General features: G+C 40.4%; 1 protein-coding gene across 2 annotated transcripts; it reads right to left on the bottom strand.

Moving 5' to 3' along the window:
- Positions 1-1,350: 1,350 nt before the first annotated feature.
- Positions 1,351-14,979, bottom strand: KIN (Kin17 DNA and RNA binding protein). Of its 2 annotated transcripts, none has more exons than XM_072329867.1 (13): positions 14,849-14,979; positions 13,649-13,743; positions 12,654-12,697; positions 12,405-12,527; positions 11,265-11,446; positions 9,929-9,977; positions 9,597-9,654; positions 6,869-6,989; positions 6,345-6,395; positions 6,130-6,198; positions 5,023-5,122; positions 2,921-3,021; positions 1,351-2,294 (listed from the first exon to the last, which is right to left on the bottom strand). In XM_072329867.1, the coding sequence occupies exons 1-13, from the start codon at positions 14,960-14,962 to the stop codon at positions 2,232-2,234; spliced, it is 1,170 nt and encodes a 389-aa protein (XP_072185968.1). In that variant the 5' UTR covers positions 14,963-14,979; the 3' UTR covers positions 1,351-2,231. The 2 variants fall into 2 exon arrangements, with proteins under 2 accessions (XP_072185968.1, XP_072185960.1); XM_072329859.1 differs by having other exon boundaries at positions 6,869-6,992.
- Positions 14,980-14,988: the final 9 nt, after the last annotated feature.

A 14,988-nucleotide genomic window follows, 5' to 3' on the forward strand; every position in this document is an offset into this window, starting at 1 on the left:
GACTTAACAGAAAAGGAAATTGGGATCGTGAAGAGTCCTTAATCTTTACAGATGTGCTAACCAGAGGTCAGAATTCCCTTGAAACAGCTGCAGGGAAATGAATTAGGTGAGCCCAGAATATCTTGTTTTGGTTTTGGTAAACATTTCAGCATCACAGTGAAATTCACATCTAGATACAGAACTGGGGAAGTTGGATAAAAAGCCTGGAATTCAGACTATGTTGAAATCACCAGCAGTACTAAAAGCTTTGCTTCCAGGGGGATCGGTTCCCAAAAGATGTCATACTCTTCAACAGTAACAAGTGAGAGCAGTAGTGACACAACCATACACATCCATGTACTCAGAGTTGGATTGGAAACTCTGCTTTCACAGAGTTAGGAAAAGAAATAATAAGATGTTGATCAGATTCTTCTCAGCAGCCTTAATGTAGGACAGGCACTCCAGTCATCAACTTGCCTTCCTGTACTGTGGTGTCCTTTCCTGCGAACCAAAGGCTGCTACGCAATCCTTCTTTCAGTTTTGCTGTCAGGACCGTGTGGATCAATGCATGTTGAGTAACTCTTCAGAGCAATTCTCAGAAGTGTGTATGTCTTCTGCCTCAAGTTCCTTTCTGCATAATTGTCCATTTTCAAGATACTGCATTACTTGACTTGTGTATTTGTGCCTGAGATCCCTGGCAAGCCATTCAGATCCCCCATGTGAGGTTATTGCAGACAGCAGCTTTCACTCAACCTCTGCAGTCTTTTAGTTTTCCTGCAGGGGTCTCCTGGAAACCATGAATCATGGTGCTCTGAGGTAAAGCAAGGGACAAGCAACTGTGAATTCATCACTGGCAACCTGAACATTTAGACTGCACTATAACTGGGTTTTGCATCCACAACAGCATCTTGCTCCATTCAGCTCACTAAGGAAGGGGCGGAGTAGCTTTTCTTTATGAAAGAACTGCAGTCTTTCAAAAGGATTTTTGCTCATCCACACAACACTGCTGAGTTTGCAGCGAAACAGACCTCTACCCTTCCCAAACTGGTTACTTCTCACCTTTCCCAGCTTCCTTGGTCTCAGCCTTCCCAAAAGCACCACATCAGCCAACACATCAGCCAACACAGCTAAGATCAGCTCTGGAAGGCACAGGGATATCAGTTTTCTTGCCATCAGATTCCAGACACACACAATAAGAAGCAAAGGCAGGTCGAACCACAGGTGATGGTCTGTATTTCACTTGGGAAGACTTGCACCTTTCTTTCACAAAAGTAAGGCAGTTATTTTATGGCCATTTTACTGTGCTCTTCAGTGGATATAAAACAACAGAGCGTTGCCCCCATGTATTTAAAAGGCCGATTAGGAAAGCTCTTGGCCTAAGGTCAGATTCTGTTTATTCCTGAATATTCCTTAAAAATAAAAAAACAGTACAAAAAGTGGCATTTTTTTAAAAAACATTAAAAAGTAATGTTACTCATTCAGCATCCACAACAGTGCAGGGGAAAACAATGGAACTATGAACAAGAGAAAACCAAAACAGCAATGGCCAGTTCATATCTGCACAGAATTAGGCTGGAATGCTAGAAGCCCCACGATTAACATCTATCTTGGAGACCATACGCAGATAAATTGTGTATGAACATTAATTAATAGGAGCCCTGAGAACGAGGTGATGGAAGTGTGATTATGTGATAAGTTAGCTAAAATAAGTTGGTGACAACACTTACTAAAGCAGACCCTTCTTACAACATCCAGGAGAAGAATCCCTGTTACCTTCTGCCATTCTCTTAATCCTTTCCCTTGTTCCTCCAGCCAGAACTCAGTTTGGGCTGCAAATTGAGAAGTCTGCTGTTTAAAACCCATTGGCCCCAACACACATTGCCTGCCTCAAGCAGCTGTTGTGGACAATTCTCTGTCCCACAAAACTTTGCACGTACTTCAGTACAGAAAGTTCTCCAACTTGCAGCTGTTGTATTTTGCATAAGGAAACTGAAATACTATAACATGACTTTGATAAGGGATCAGATGGAGTATTTCCACCGATAAGATTTCCACAAACATTTGATGTAACAAATCTATAGTGATCTTTAAATAAACTCAATTTGCTCTTGGTTCTTCTCTATATACATTATAGATACATATACACACACAATGTTAAAACCCTGACATAGTAGAGTCTCCTGTGTCTGCCTGCAAGAAGCCAGGAAGACGGTTTGAGAAACCAAAATCTTCTCTGATCTGTAATGAGCATCTCAGGCAAGTTTGGAAATGTCTTCATACTGGATACCTTCAACTCGGCGTCCTTTCAAAGGCCCCTGGAAAATAACAGATTGTATAAAACAAAATCAAAATACAAACTTGTTTGATGAATTTCCCAATAGAGAACTGGAAGTAACACTGCTGAAGGGGCCTTATCAAATCTTGCCACATTGAGCATTCTTTAAGGAGCACACATGAAGAGAGCGGTATTAGATACCCCAGACATTAGCAACATTACAGCGCTGGGCACAGTAAAAGCACAGTGGCTACTTTTCTGTTGAATAGTTCTGTCCAAAAGCCACATATAAGTGTGAGAAAAATCACCTCCGTGCATTTTTCACCTTTTTTTTTTTTACCTTCCCACAAAACAGTGCAACTACAGCTAGATTCAAAATAACCACACGATGTTTTGCTAGTCTCTTTCAAGTTAGAAACTGTCCAAATTCAGCATCTTGGCATATTTTGAGAGGCAAACAGCAGAGCGCAAGCCTGCAGTGGAGAACAAGCAACTGTTTTCTTACTGGTTAGGAATAAGTGGCTGAAAACAGCATTTTGTACTAGAAACCCCACCTGTAAAACAGGATTAACGATAGCATCTTTCTTTGTGAAAGCTCTCCAACATACAGATGAAAAGTGCCCCATGCAAAATAGCTGTTCCTGTTTGTTTTTTTTTTATACTTACAGAGTCAATGATGATCGTTGCTGAAAATTTCTTCTCATTGATAGATTCCAAGATGCCTTCATTTCCCCTGTAACCACCATTTAATACCATGACTTTCTTGCCTGAAATGAGAAATAGGAAAAATTTCCTTTGATGGAGCTGTGTCCAGCTTCACTGACAGCTGAGGGAGAAGTTTCTCTTCAAGGCCCTGGCAAGTGATTCCCAGCTCTGCCACACAACCTGCCCATTTATAAAGTGCACTGAAGTTTACCACTCTAGGCTATGCTGGTGCTATAGCAGAAGCCACTCAAACTACAGCAGGGAAAGAATCACAGAATCATAGAATGGTTTGGGTTGGAAGGGTCCCTTAAGATCCAACCACCTGATACAGGCAGGGACATTTCCCTCCAGATGAGGCTGCTCAAAGCCACATCCAGCCTGATCTTGAATGCTTCCAGGGAGGGGACATCCACAGCCTTGCTGGGCAACCTGTTCCAGTGTCTGACTGCCCTCACAGTAAAGAATTTCTTCCTAATATCTAGTCTAAATCTACCCTCTTCCAGTTTAAAGCCATTTCCCCTCATCCTGTCTCTACCTGCCATTCTAAAAGTTCCTCTCCAGCTTTCCTGTAGGCCCCTTCAGGTACTGGAAGGCCACTATAAAGTTCCCCTGGAGCATTCTCTTCTCCAGGTTGAAGAGACAAGTTCTCTCAGCCTGTCCAAACTTGCTGAGGTTGCACTCAATACCACTGCTCACAAAGATGTTAAGAAGCACCAGACCCTGCACAGATATGAATGCCGCTCATCACCAGTCTTTCCTTGGACACTGAGCCACTGACTGCAACTCTCTGAGCAGCCATCCAGCCAATCCCTTATCCAGTGAGCAGCCCATCCATCAAATCCATTTTCCTCCAATACAACTACCAGGATGTCATGTGGGAAAGTGCCAAAGAAGTCAAAGTCACTTCCCTCATGTTCTATTCCATATATACTAATTGCTCAGTGTGCCTTCTTTCTTTCTCTTATCTCACATAAGCAGTTCCATAGGGCATCAATTCTATTCTAAGTGTGGGCAAAGCTCACCTGTACCATTACTCCACCATCAAGTGGCTATTCACCAGCTGAAGATGCAGAATGTAGCACGTCTGATGAAAAATCTCAAGATCCTATATCTTGTTTCTCTCTATGCAGACAGTGCTCTGTTTATTGATACCCTGAATGTTCCCTGAAATACTGATCAGAAATCTTACTACGCCCCAGTCAAAGAAATAGAAGTGAATCAAACAAGAGTTACGTTTTGCCAAGTACCTACAGCTATTTGAGGCATGACTTGGAAGGAAGACACAGGATAAATATGACTAAGAGCTACAGAGCGCTCCCTGAGAAGCTTCCTGACAGCCGAAGAGAGATGCTTTCATGTAGTCAAATGAATTGATTCAAGAAGCACTTCTATCTTCTTACAATAACATTCATACGACAAGAAGAGATTGTGAAGACTTGATGAAGAAACATTGCAATATTTCCCCAGAAAGCAACCAGAATATAGAATCATAGAATCATAGAATTACCCAGGTTGGAAAAGACCTTGAAGATCATCAAGTCCAACCGCAGCCTAACCAGTACCCCATCTCTAAAAAAACCTCTGCTAAATCATATCCCTGAGTACCACATCCAAACAGCTCTTAAACACATCCAGGGATGGCGATTCAACCACCTCCTTGGGGAGCCCATTCCAGTACCTAACCACCCTTTCTGTAAAGAAGTTCTTCCTAATATCCAACCTAAACTTGCCCTGGCGCAACTTAAGGCCATTTCCCCTCGTCCTGTCACTTGTCACTAGTGAGAAGAGACCTGCCCCACTCTCACTGTAAGAACCTTTCAGGTACTGGAAGACGGCAATAAGGTCTCCCCTCAGCCTCCTTTTCCCCAGACTAAACAGCCCCAGCTTCCTTAGCCTCTCCTCGTAATATACATGGTAAGTGACCAGAGTAGGTTATAAAATGCAGTCCCATGAACAACGCAGCTACTGTTAAGGTAGTTCCAAGTGGATGTTTTACAGTTTAAAAGCACTTAAGTTATGCTGTGACAGCTATGCTGAAAAATAAGGAACACAGACAGCCATACCTGGTGCTGGTATTACAGTTTCCAGGTGTGTCTGATCAAGCTTCAGTTTGTCTCCAGAATCAATCATTTTCACAACTGCTGTATATTTGTCAATCACCTCCTGTTGTGAAAAGTAGAGGCCGATCAGTGACTATAATAATAAATAATAATTCTATAACAATTCTCTAAATTTACATTTTTGAAATTAACAAATTCAGGATCTTCAGTCTACGCTTGTACATTTTCAAAAGGAATGAAGACTTCTGAGCTGCCCTAAAGGCATTCAGCTTCCACAAAGTGCTGTCTGACCCAACTCTGAAGTAAAGGCCAGATTAAAGGGACACCTCTTAAAAATCAATGATCTCCTTTGTAAATTAAAACCACTGATGTTATTAGCATTGTCTGGAGGTTTTGTCAACCTTCAGATCAGTTATCTTAGCTACCTCTCAAATTCGGAGAGTAAACTAGAGGCTTCTTTTCTTCATGAGAGGATAAACTGGCTTGAAGTCACACAGGGAGAACTGGATAAGGCCTCTCAATGAGGAAAAATATCACTGATCATCTTTACATCTAGCATGTCCAAACTCCCAGATTTGCCACTGGGACTCATAACCTTCTCTTCTTGCCAAAAAAAAGAAGCTGTGATTTTAAGTTCTATATGCTGCTGTCAGCCTTTTAAAACACACCTAGATGTTGTCTTCTGCACTCTTGCCAAAGACTGTTGAGCCTTGGAGTACCTACTACAACATCATTTCACTGGCAGTGGCTAAAAGAAACCACTTCTAAACATATAACAAGGCTTCCAGAGTGAATGTTTTGTACACAAATGGGATCTTGCTCAAAGGGCAGTATGCGGAGTAAATATTTGTGCAACACTGACTAGTCGCAACTTAAAATACAACTAAACCACTCTTGGTCACGTCACATTGAAAAAGTGATTATTCCCCATTATGGATATGTTAATAGGATAAGATGTACAGGACAAAAACAGACACAAAGAATGTGCCAGTAAAGTTACACTATGGCCCTTAATCAGTGTAGACATGGCTGAGCACAATTCTGACTCTGGAAATCATCTGGTACCATAAAACCCAACCAAAGCCACACGCTTCCATTTGCACACTTTACCTTAACAACTGCCTTCTTCTTGTGATACTTCTCTCCAAGCTTCTTTGTGACAATTTTTACAATGATTTCCTAGACAATTTGAAAGGAGGACAAAAAAAATAAAGATTAGCATTCCAAAACACAGAAGCAGGATCTTTTATATAATTCAATCACTAGCAAACGTAGACATGCAGAATTGGTTGTACCTGTGAGTGTTATTCTTTAAAGATACTTACTGGCTGCAACCAGTAGTCTGTTCGAGATGTTCTTTTCTTCTCTTCTTCAAGCTACAGAAGAGGAACAAATAAGCATCATTTGTTTTCACCCTTCACTGCAGCCTTCCCATGCCTTCAAAAATCTGAACAAATTATCCAGATCCACACCAAGCCAGGGAAAAAAAAAACCCAAGAAGGGTTGGTCAGTGTGTGTTCTCTGCATAGAAATCAATCTGATGAGATCCAGGAATCCATGATAAAATGATGGGAGATTTGTGTTTATTTTCGTCAAACAATTATAGGTATTTTTTTCTCTTGCAAAATCTGTATTCCTTTACTTCCAACATCTGGATCGTCAAGGCAATAAGCACAGATGAGAAGCAGAAACCAATCTTAAATGGGAAGTGATATAATTTTGCCCGATAAGACATTGAAGTCTGAATTCCACAAGAACTGAAGGTCTGAGATCATCTCAAAGGGAGGCCCTGGGAAAGTAGACTACGAACATGGGGTTATAAAGACAAAGATCCCTGCATAACTGTTACCTCCATAATCTCATCCAGTGCAGATTTCTTCTTTTTCTCTTTGGACTGACCAGAGCTGTGAGCTGATTCTTTTCTTTTAACTGCTCCTTCCGCCATCTTCAGTGCACTCGGTCCAAGGATGCTGCTGGGAGAGTAAGATGGCATTTTCACCTCAAATTGTCTCCTCTATCAAGACGCATTTGAAGAACTGGTTGTACAAAAAGGCCTGCTGATCTATTTGGTTTCAATTGTGCAAGTCACCTTCCAGACCTCACATCACTCCTTTTCTAGGACTGTGCTTGGCAGCTAGAATTGAAGTGCAGATTCCTTGTTCTCCAGATGTCCAGCAGAACAAAAACAATCTAATGGTCAGTTTACCAGTTCAAAGGCTAAGAGGTGATTAAGGGACTTTAGTGGTAAAGACAAAAACAAGACTGCAAGTAAGATCTTCGAATTTGTTTTAAATATTTATTTCAAATATATGATTCAAAATGGGCTATCTTGTAGCTTTAGAGAAACTGAGCAAGTCTCCAACATAGATGAGACCTGGAAATCCTTCCAGACAGAGATACATAACCTATCAGTCAGAGGATGAGAAAGAAGGAGAATCTGTAGACAAGGGCCCCACGCCCAAAAAATAAACACTACCTTCACCATCACATACAAAACAGGCAAATAGCCCACGGGTTACAAAAGGAAAGAGTAATTAGTACAGAAGTTGCAACTTAGGGATTGGGGAACACCTAAGTAAGAAGACGACTGCTGTAAGATAATTTTATTAAGGCCTTAGAACAAATCTCATGGTCTGACAGTGTTCTGTGGTGAGGACATTGGATATACCAGCAAAGGGAGATGTGTAATGGGGGTGAGTTACAAAAAAGGCAATAGAAACAAACATGAGAGAAAAATCACTGTACTTCAGAGGAAGGCAGTATAATCTCTGAACAGAGTTCCAGGAGAAATCGTACATTAAATCACAATTCCAGCAGCAAATACATAAATAATATCTCACAAAGGACATAATTAAAGCCTACATTAAAGAAAGAAAAGCTGTGAGGTTACTATGGGATTCCCAGGTGTCAGTACTAAAACGTAACTTACTTAACATATGCATTAAGGACACTGGGACAAAGAGAGACCACCAGCACTGCTCAGGTGTGTCATCAATACAGAGGACACAAGAAAGAAATGGGTACAAGAAAAGACTGATTTACCTTGAAATCTTTGGTTTACAGAAGGCAAAACTAAACAGCATATTATGCGAGCTCCCATAGTTTAGAAAAGTTTACTCTGCTTAGATTCTATCCACAGGGAACTCATCACTGTTTATGATCAACAACAGCAAAGAAGGGTCTGACTATAATTACTGATGACAACTAATGATGTGGACCAGCCATGAAAGAGTCAAACTCAACCCTAGTGGTCACATCCTATGGTCTCTTGGTCCTATTTCTGCACCGTGATCAAGAAATGCAGGTGATAACCTTGGCCAGGATTCTGCAAAACCTGCAGTGGTCAGAGATGTTGGGAGACAAGGAAATCCTGCAACACACTGCACCATGTGGTATCAGGTTGAACTCAAATAAGCCACATAATAACAGCAATAGCCAATGGCTATTTGCAGTGGCAGAACACACTTTTACTCTGACATAGGAAAGCAGTTTCCATATACAGCACTGAAGTGACTCCTGAACCATCAGTGAAGGAGAAACAACAGGTCAGTCACTTTAGTGTGAGGCAGATATCCAAATTTTGCTTCTACACTACCATTACAAACTCTACATACAAGTATCTATCATATGCTATGAAAAAGCTGGAGCTCTTGATACATAATTTCACATTCAACCAATTTTTTGCAAGCACCTTAAAAAAACAGATCAGTGTATTCCTCACTGAAACTATTCAAGTGAGCGTCTATGCTAAGTTCAGGCTCATCTTAAGTGCAACTCAATGCTCAGGAATAATTCCTCAAAGCCTGAGATCTCTCTCTCTCTCTCTTATTGCAAAGAACTGCTTTATTGTCTCATCTTCTGCCTGGCATATATCCCATCAGATATCTTATCTAAAAGCTAAGCTTGTGATGAGAAGCAAGCTTTCGCTTTACTTGCAATGCATTTAATTACAATATTGCCTTACAAGAAAAGATGTACTGCTCATCAAACAGTTTCACTGACTTCTATAAGTATTGTTTGCATTATTGATCCCCTTCTCCTGTGTTGCTTGTGGTTATATGACAATTAAATCCATGAGCTTTACAAAGATTTACATCAGGTAGACTCAGCTTCTTTAAGGATGATCAGAGAAAACATTACCTCCAATTAGACAAAGCAGTCAAACCTTTTAGAAACTGAAACTAAAAAGTCATGATTATCCATTCACAGAAGGCAGCTGGGACTTGACGGGATTCACTTTAAATGCTTCAGTTAGATCCCCCGTCCACCCTTCTACTTATTTACCTTTTCCCAGAGGAAACTATCACTGCCTATTCATTTCTGGGCATCTATCATGAATGAACCCTAGAGAATTCAAGAAGGCTCCTCATGGCATATATATAAGATATAAACATTCATCTATTTAAAATACAAAAGGACTCACAACATTACCCAAGATCTCTTCCTGAATAACATGACAGGATGAGACATTAGACTACAAATATTCCAGGATAAGAAACATCTTCCTACCCATATAAACACCATTGGCATGTAAGCATTTTGCAAAAGTAAGGCTTGCCCTTAAATAATTTTCTCACCTTGTTTTTGAAGATGCTGCTACCGAAGTACTTGCTCCTTTATTTAAGTTAAATGCAACTAAAAAGAAAGATAAAAAATAGAAGATGTTAGAATTTATCAATCTGCTAATGAAAAAGATCGTACATTTTAAAAATACTTACTATTTTCTGTTACGGTTCGTCTCTTAAAATAAGCTATTCCAAAAATGGCAAGAAATTCTCTGCATTTTCCAATTTTCAGTGCTTTTTGAAACTCATCTCAAAGCACTCCATGAAACACTGAGCAAGCTTTAGCACTCAATCATGAAATCAGATTCAGTTCAAGAAAACTGAATGTATCAAAATCTGGTTACCTTTTTCTTCTTCATTTTCTCTGTTCAGTTCAGTATAGACTGGTTCCTCCTGCCAAAAGAAAACTTAATAGATTTCAAGAGCAAAACAGAAAGCTGAGCCAGGATAACATTTTTCAGTGATCGTTGATTGCCTGAATTTTATTGACAAAGATCATCCAATAACTGTAATATTCAGTCTGGCTTGATTTATAAGATTATAAATTGAAAACATTATCTCATTATAGGCTCCTGTGCAAAATTATCTAATTAACACTCTTTACAGAGATGTTGTCTATACTTGTTTAATTTCAGCATCAAAGGGAAAGTGGCCTTACTGCAAGTTTGCTCATTTTGAACAAGCATGATTAGACTGGTTTTTTTGGACAGTCTGATAATCTAAAAAAGGAAAAAAGTCATGGAATCTTTCCAAATTTTTAGTACCAAAGGCTCAGACCATTTAAATTTCAATTAGTTTTAAATTAAGAAAAAGATAATAGTTTACAACAGCATTTAAATATATCTATTGATACCCAGAATCAAATGGGAGGTCCCAATCCCAGGCAACAACATGCATGGAAGTCAAGGGATAATGCCAAAGAAGTTCCCAAATTCCACATCATGACTATGAGAATAAAAACTCTGCACTGTGGGGATTTGATCAGTTCAGCTTGCCTGGTAATCTCAGCCTCCCTACCATACTTATTATTTGCAGTCCTGTAAGGTTGTGAAATACGACAAATGAAGACATCACTTTGGTTACTGTTTAGTCTCCTACCTTAAATTCAGCGTTCTAAAATTGCTAAGAAAACTAATACTTGTAGTAACTCGTTGGTTATCATCTTTCATAAATGTTTAACAGCAATTTTAGAAAGTAGGTGAAGTAATGCAGTGATTTAAGCATGGGAGAAGAAGGTCTAAATCATACTCTGAAATGGCTGGGACCAGATATAGTCATAGGGAATAGTTTCAATACATTTCAAAACAGCCTCAAATCTAAAAGGAGCTGAAAGGTCTACTTTCCTTTTCTGAAACTGATTCCAAAGAGGACCTTGATGTTTATCTGCTGTAAAAAGCTTCAGGTTAGTTGAGGAAACGTAACAAGCAGCAATTTCAACTGAAGCAAGGTGGGCAAAGTGGGCATGAGAATTATCTGCGAGAAGAATATTTCTCAGTTTAGCCACACATAACCCACTGTTACCCAGTTTGAACTAGCAATCAGCTCACAACCCACTGCACAAAGATTACTCATCACCTTCTAGCTGGCTGCAATGGAAACAGCAGTGGAAAGACCACGGGAGCATTACTAACTTAACTGAGAGGACTTTTGAGCTGAAGATTGATAGATAATTTCTCTCACCAGTTCTTTCCCCTCCAAACCTCTTCTAACTTGCTGTTCAATGAATTTCGCTGTTTTTTCTTCATCATCGAGGTCCTGTTTCTTTTTTCTCTCTTGTTCTTGTTGCCTGCGAATGGTCTCTGGGTCCCTATCAATGTACTGAATATACCAGCCTTTTGGAGTCTCATCAACCTTACAAAGGCCTAAAAACCCAACACAAGACAAAGTAAGATGAATACTAACAAAAACAAGAAAGTAACGAAGAAAACATCAAGATCATTTTCCTAGGCCACGTTCAATATAAGAATATAAAAAACTTCACCAGATGTACCTTTACAATGTATCTCTCACCGGACTTGTTAAATTGACTTTAAATCGCCTTTAGTAACTGCTTATGCCCTTAAGCTAGCAAGTTCTATTTGGAAATGAGCCAAAATACGTAGCAAAAGAGGATGGAACATTTTGTATCGCTTTCCTTATGGAAGAAAACATTTCCTTCCCATTGTTTTAACAGGGAAGAAAACAGCACTCTAATATATATAAACACCACACAGCAATAGCATCAAACTATAGGAAACTTTACTGTGCAACATTGTTGTTACTGGCACTCATTAGAGTGACTTTTCAAACACTCTGTGACTCATGAGTGTATCCTGTAGCACGCAGACGACTGAAACCAATTTAAACATTACATAGCACTGCGGCATGACATAACCTCTGCTCCTCCCACGGAAAGCAAAACTGCAGATGTCAGATTTGAACCCTTGTGTTAGGATAGGAATGAAAACAATATAGCGCTTCTTGTCACCACATATAGTGAGGGATTCTGGAGTTGTAAGAAATGTCCTATCATAGTTCACACTTTTTAAATGACAACTGTTGGAAGTTGACTTAGAATTTAGCAACAGCTATAAGGAAAAAAACAAACATGGAAAGGTTTGTAAGTGATGCATTTATCTCAGATCTCTGCCACTTTTCATAAGGAAATTCCATTGCTTAGTACAGAACTCTAATTGGACATGTATTAATATATATGCAGGAGGGGAGGGTTATGGAAAAAAAGGAAACAGGAGAATTAACACAAATGCTGACTGATTACTCATCAACAAAGCATTTACCCAATAGTTTTAAAATGTCATAACCCAGAACAACAATATTTACCTTCTCTCCCCAACCATTTTGTAAAATCAGTCAGTGTCTCCCATTGCGTTGCATTCATGTGGATGTGTTCTCGGTGACTGATATATTCGTTGTACACGATGTTATTGTGGACTCTCTTTGTTCCTAAAACAGAATTATTATGAAGTGTAATATTGGACCCGGGAGAAACCCAACCAAAACTTGCTGCACAAAATCAAAAGGCATTAAAAGCAAAAGGAAAAAAAAAAAACAAAACAGTAAAATATTTACCAAATCGTCTCCTGAGCAGTTCTAGGAAATCATTTCGGAACTCCCTTAGGGGATATAAAGAAAAGGATTTAAACAAAACTTATATAATTACACAGAAATGTTCTATTGTCATTCATAATGAAGTATCTGCAGTATATAGAGTATTCTTTTGAACTGAGCACGATGAAGTTCAGACACCTGTTTCCCATCTTTGGTAAGACAGCGTGAAGTGCAGCCTGCATACACAAAGAGACACAGTATGGTACATGCACACACAAGTTTAATCTTCTAAAGGATAATACCCTTTCAAAGGGATAAAATGGAAAGAACTGAACTCTAAACACTTCCCACTAATTGCTGGTATTTCATTACCAGGTATCTCCCAAGGTTGACTAACACTGACACAAAACACGAGGCAGAACAAAGCGAAGCAGTGGTAGACTGGGTAGACAGATCACTCATCTCCCTGCTAATTCAATGGCTTAAAGATAAAGCCTCCCTTCAGCCTCACGCTGAAGACAGTTCCAGTCAGCCCTGCTGTCAGGTAGGTCAGCTGGACAAAGGGATCAGGGGAACAGTGGGACACTACTCATACAGCTGACTTCTTATCTCCGTGTGATGGTTCTTTTAGCTCTTTGTAATTCTGCAGCTCTGACAGCCACTTAGCTGGGACACAAGCAGTGACATACCTCATAATGAAGAGCAAATTAAAACAGGACTCGGGCATGGAATAGAATTATCAAGTTTGGGATTAAAAAAATAAAAAGAATCTGGGATAAAAACTGCCACATTTGGGATAAAAAAAGAAGTTAAATGAGATAAAATTGTCAAATTTTAAATAACACGGCACCCTTAAACGAACATGCTTTCCAAAGCAAACTTTTCACATAGCCACTGTATGAAACAGCCGACACTAAAATACATCAGAATCAAGTGTCTTCAGTGGGACATAACTGGGCTTTAGGGGTATGGCCACGCAGATTTGACACGTGGGTAAGAATATATGGCAAACTTACTCAGAAAAATAGTTCAAGAATTGCTGAGGATTTTCAGAAGCCAGCAGTAATTGCCTTTGGTGAGACTCAGACATGCAATGACATTTGAAGCCATTCTAGAAAATAAAGAAAAATATTTTATCTGCCTTTGTCTCCATTTGCAACACACGGCTTTAAAAGTAACTTAAAATGATGTTTTCTAAGTGAAATCTCTTGGAGGCTTTCACATAAAACACGCAAACCCAACCACAGTCCAGCAATACAGGTTGGCTGTTTCTCCTGACTAGAACATAACAGAAGTCCTCTTGCTCCCTTGTGGAATGGGATAGACATGGCACCACCAGGTCCATCGATCCAGGTACACATGCAAAAGAAGTGGAAATACTTGCTGATTCCCTACCTCACATCATAAGTAATAAGAGCATGGCATCCTAGGAGCGACCAAGATATGGATTACAAAAGTTTGGCCATCTCCAATGCACAGACAAAATCATAGAGGACACTCAAATCCCATGGGCATCCGGATTCAAATGAACAGAGATGTGTAAACAGGGGGAAGCATCAGAGAAAAACCATCTCTTTATAACAGGAGAAGGAGGGAAGAAACAGACAGAATCAGAAGGTTGGAAAGAGACCTTGCTGAGCTCTGGACATGCAAGCCTTTGAGGCATGCCCTACAACCCACCTTGTTCCCAAGAGAAATCACAACTACCCCAAGCTCCTGATGGAATAATTCCTAACCCTGCTGCCCTTTCAGGGCATCCTAATGGGGTTGAGAAAAGCTCAGGACCATCATGCTTTCTCCGAAACACTTCAGGACTTTCCCCCACAGGGGTTATAATGGCATATATCCCTGGCCCAGGTGGTTGGGAACCCCTCAAGCCCCACTCAGCTCTTCCCATCCTATATGAGGGATCAGGAACACCACAGAGAAGCATGAGGGCCCTCTTCAGTGCTGCCTGAGAGGATCTTGTTGGTCCCATACCCCCATAAAGTCAGATCCGGATGCACCCTTGAGGTCAGAGGCCTTACAGAAAGATCCGGGTAGGTTGGATCGATGAGCTGAGACCAATAAGAAGAGTTTTAACAAGACCAAGCGCCGGATCGTGCACTTGGGTCACATCCACCCCATATAAACCATTACAGCGATTGGCAAACAGAACGGTGGACCCCAAACCGGGGACCGCGCACCAAACACAGCCCCGCCTCGCCTCGCCTCACCTCATCTCGGCACTGCTTCTGGCACATCTGGCAGTACCAGCGTAGCTTCTGCAACCCTTTGGACTTGATGCGGTTGGCGATAGCCTTTGGGCTGAGGAAATCCGACTTCCCCATGGCGTTCCAGACCTCGTTTCACACAC

This window comes from Excalfactoria chinensis, chromosome 1, assembly GCF_039878825.1.
Source record: "Excalfactoria chinensis isolate bCotChi1 chromosome 1, bCotChi1.hap2, whole genome shotgun sequence".
In the NCBI taxonomy this organism is placed as follows: Eukaryota; Metazoa; Chordata; class Aves; order Galliformes; family Phasianidae; genus Excalfactoria; species Excalfactoria chinensis.

What these genes read in the sequence shown, in the direction of transcription:
- KIN (XM_072329859.1), bottom strand. Translation starts at nt 14,962, where the DNA reads ATGGGGAAGTCGGATTTCCTCAGCCCAAAGGCTATCGCCAACCGCATC. An exon ending in AGAAGCAGTGCCGAGATGAG is followed by an intron (nt 13,744 to 14,848) that starts GTGAGGCGAGGC and finishes TTTATTTTCTAG; the next exon opens with AATGGCTTCAAATGTCATTG. An exon ending in GCAGCATCTTCAAAAACAAG is followed by an intron (nt 6,993 to 9,596) that starts GTGAGAAAATTA and finishes TTACTCTCCCAG; the next exon opens with CAGCATCCTTGGACCGAGTG.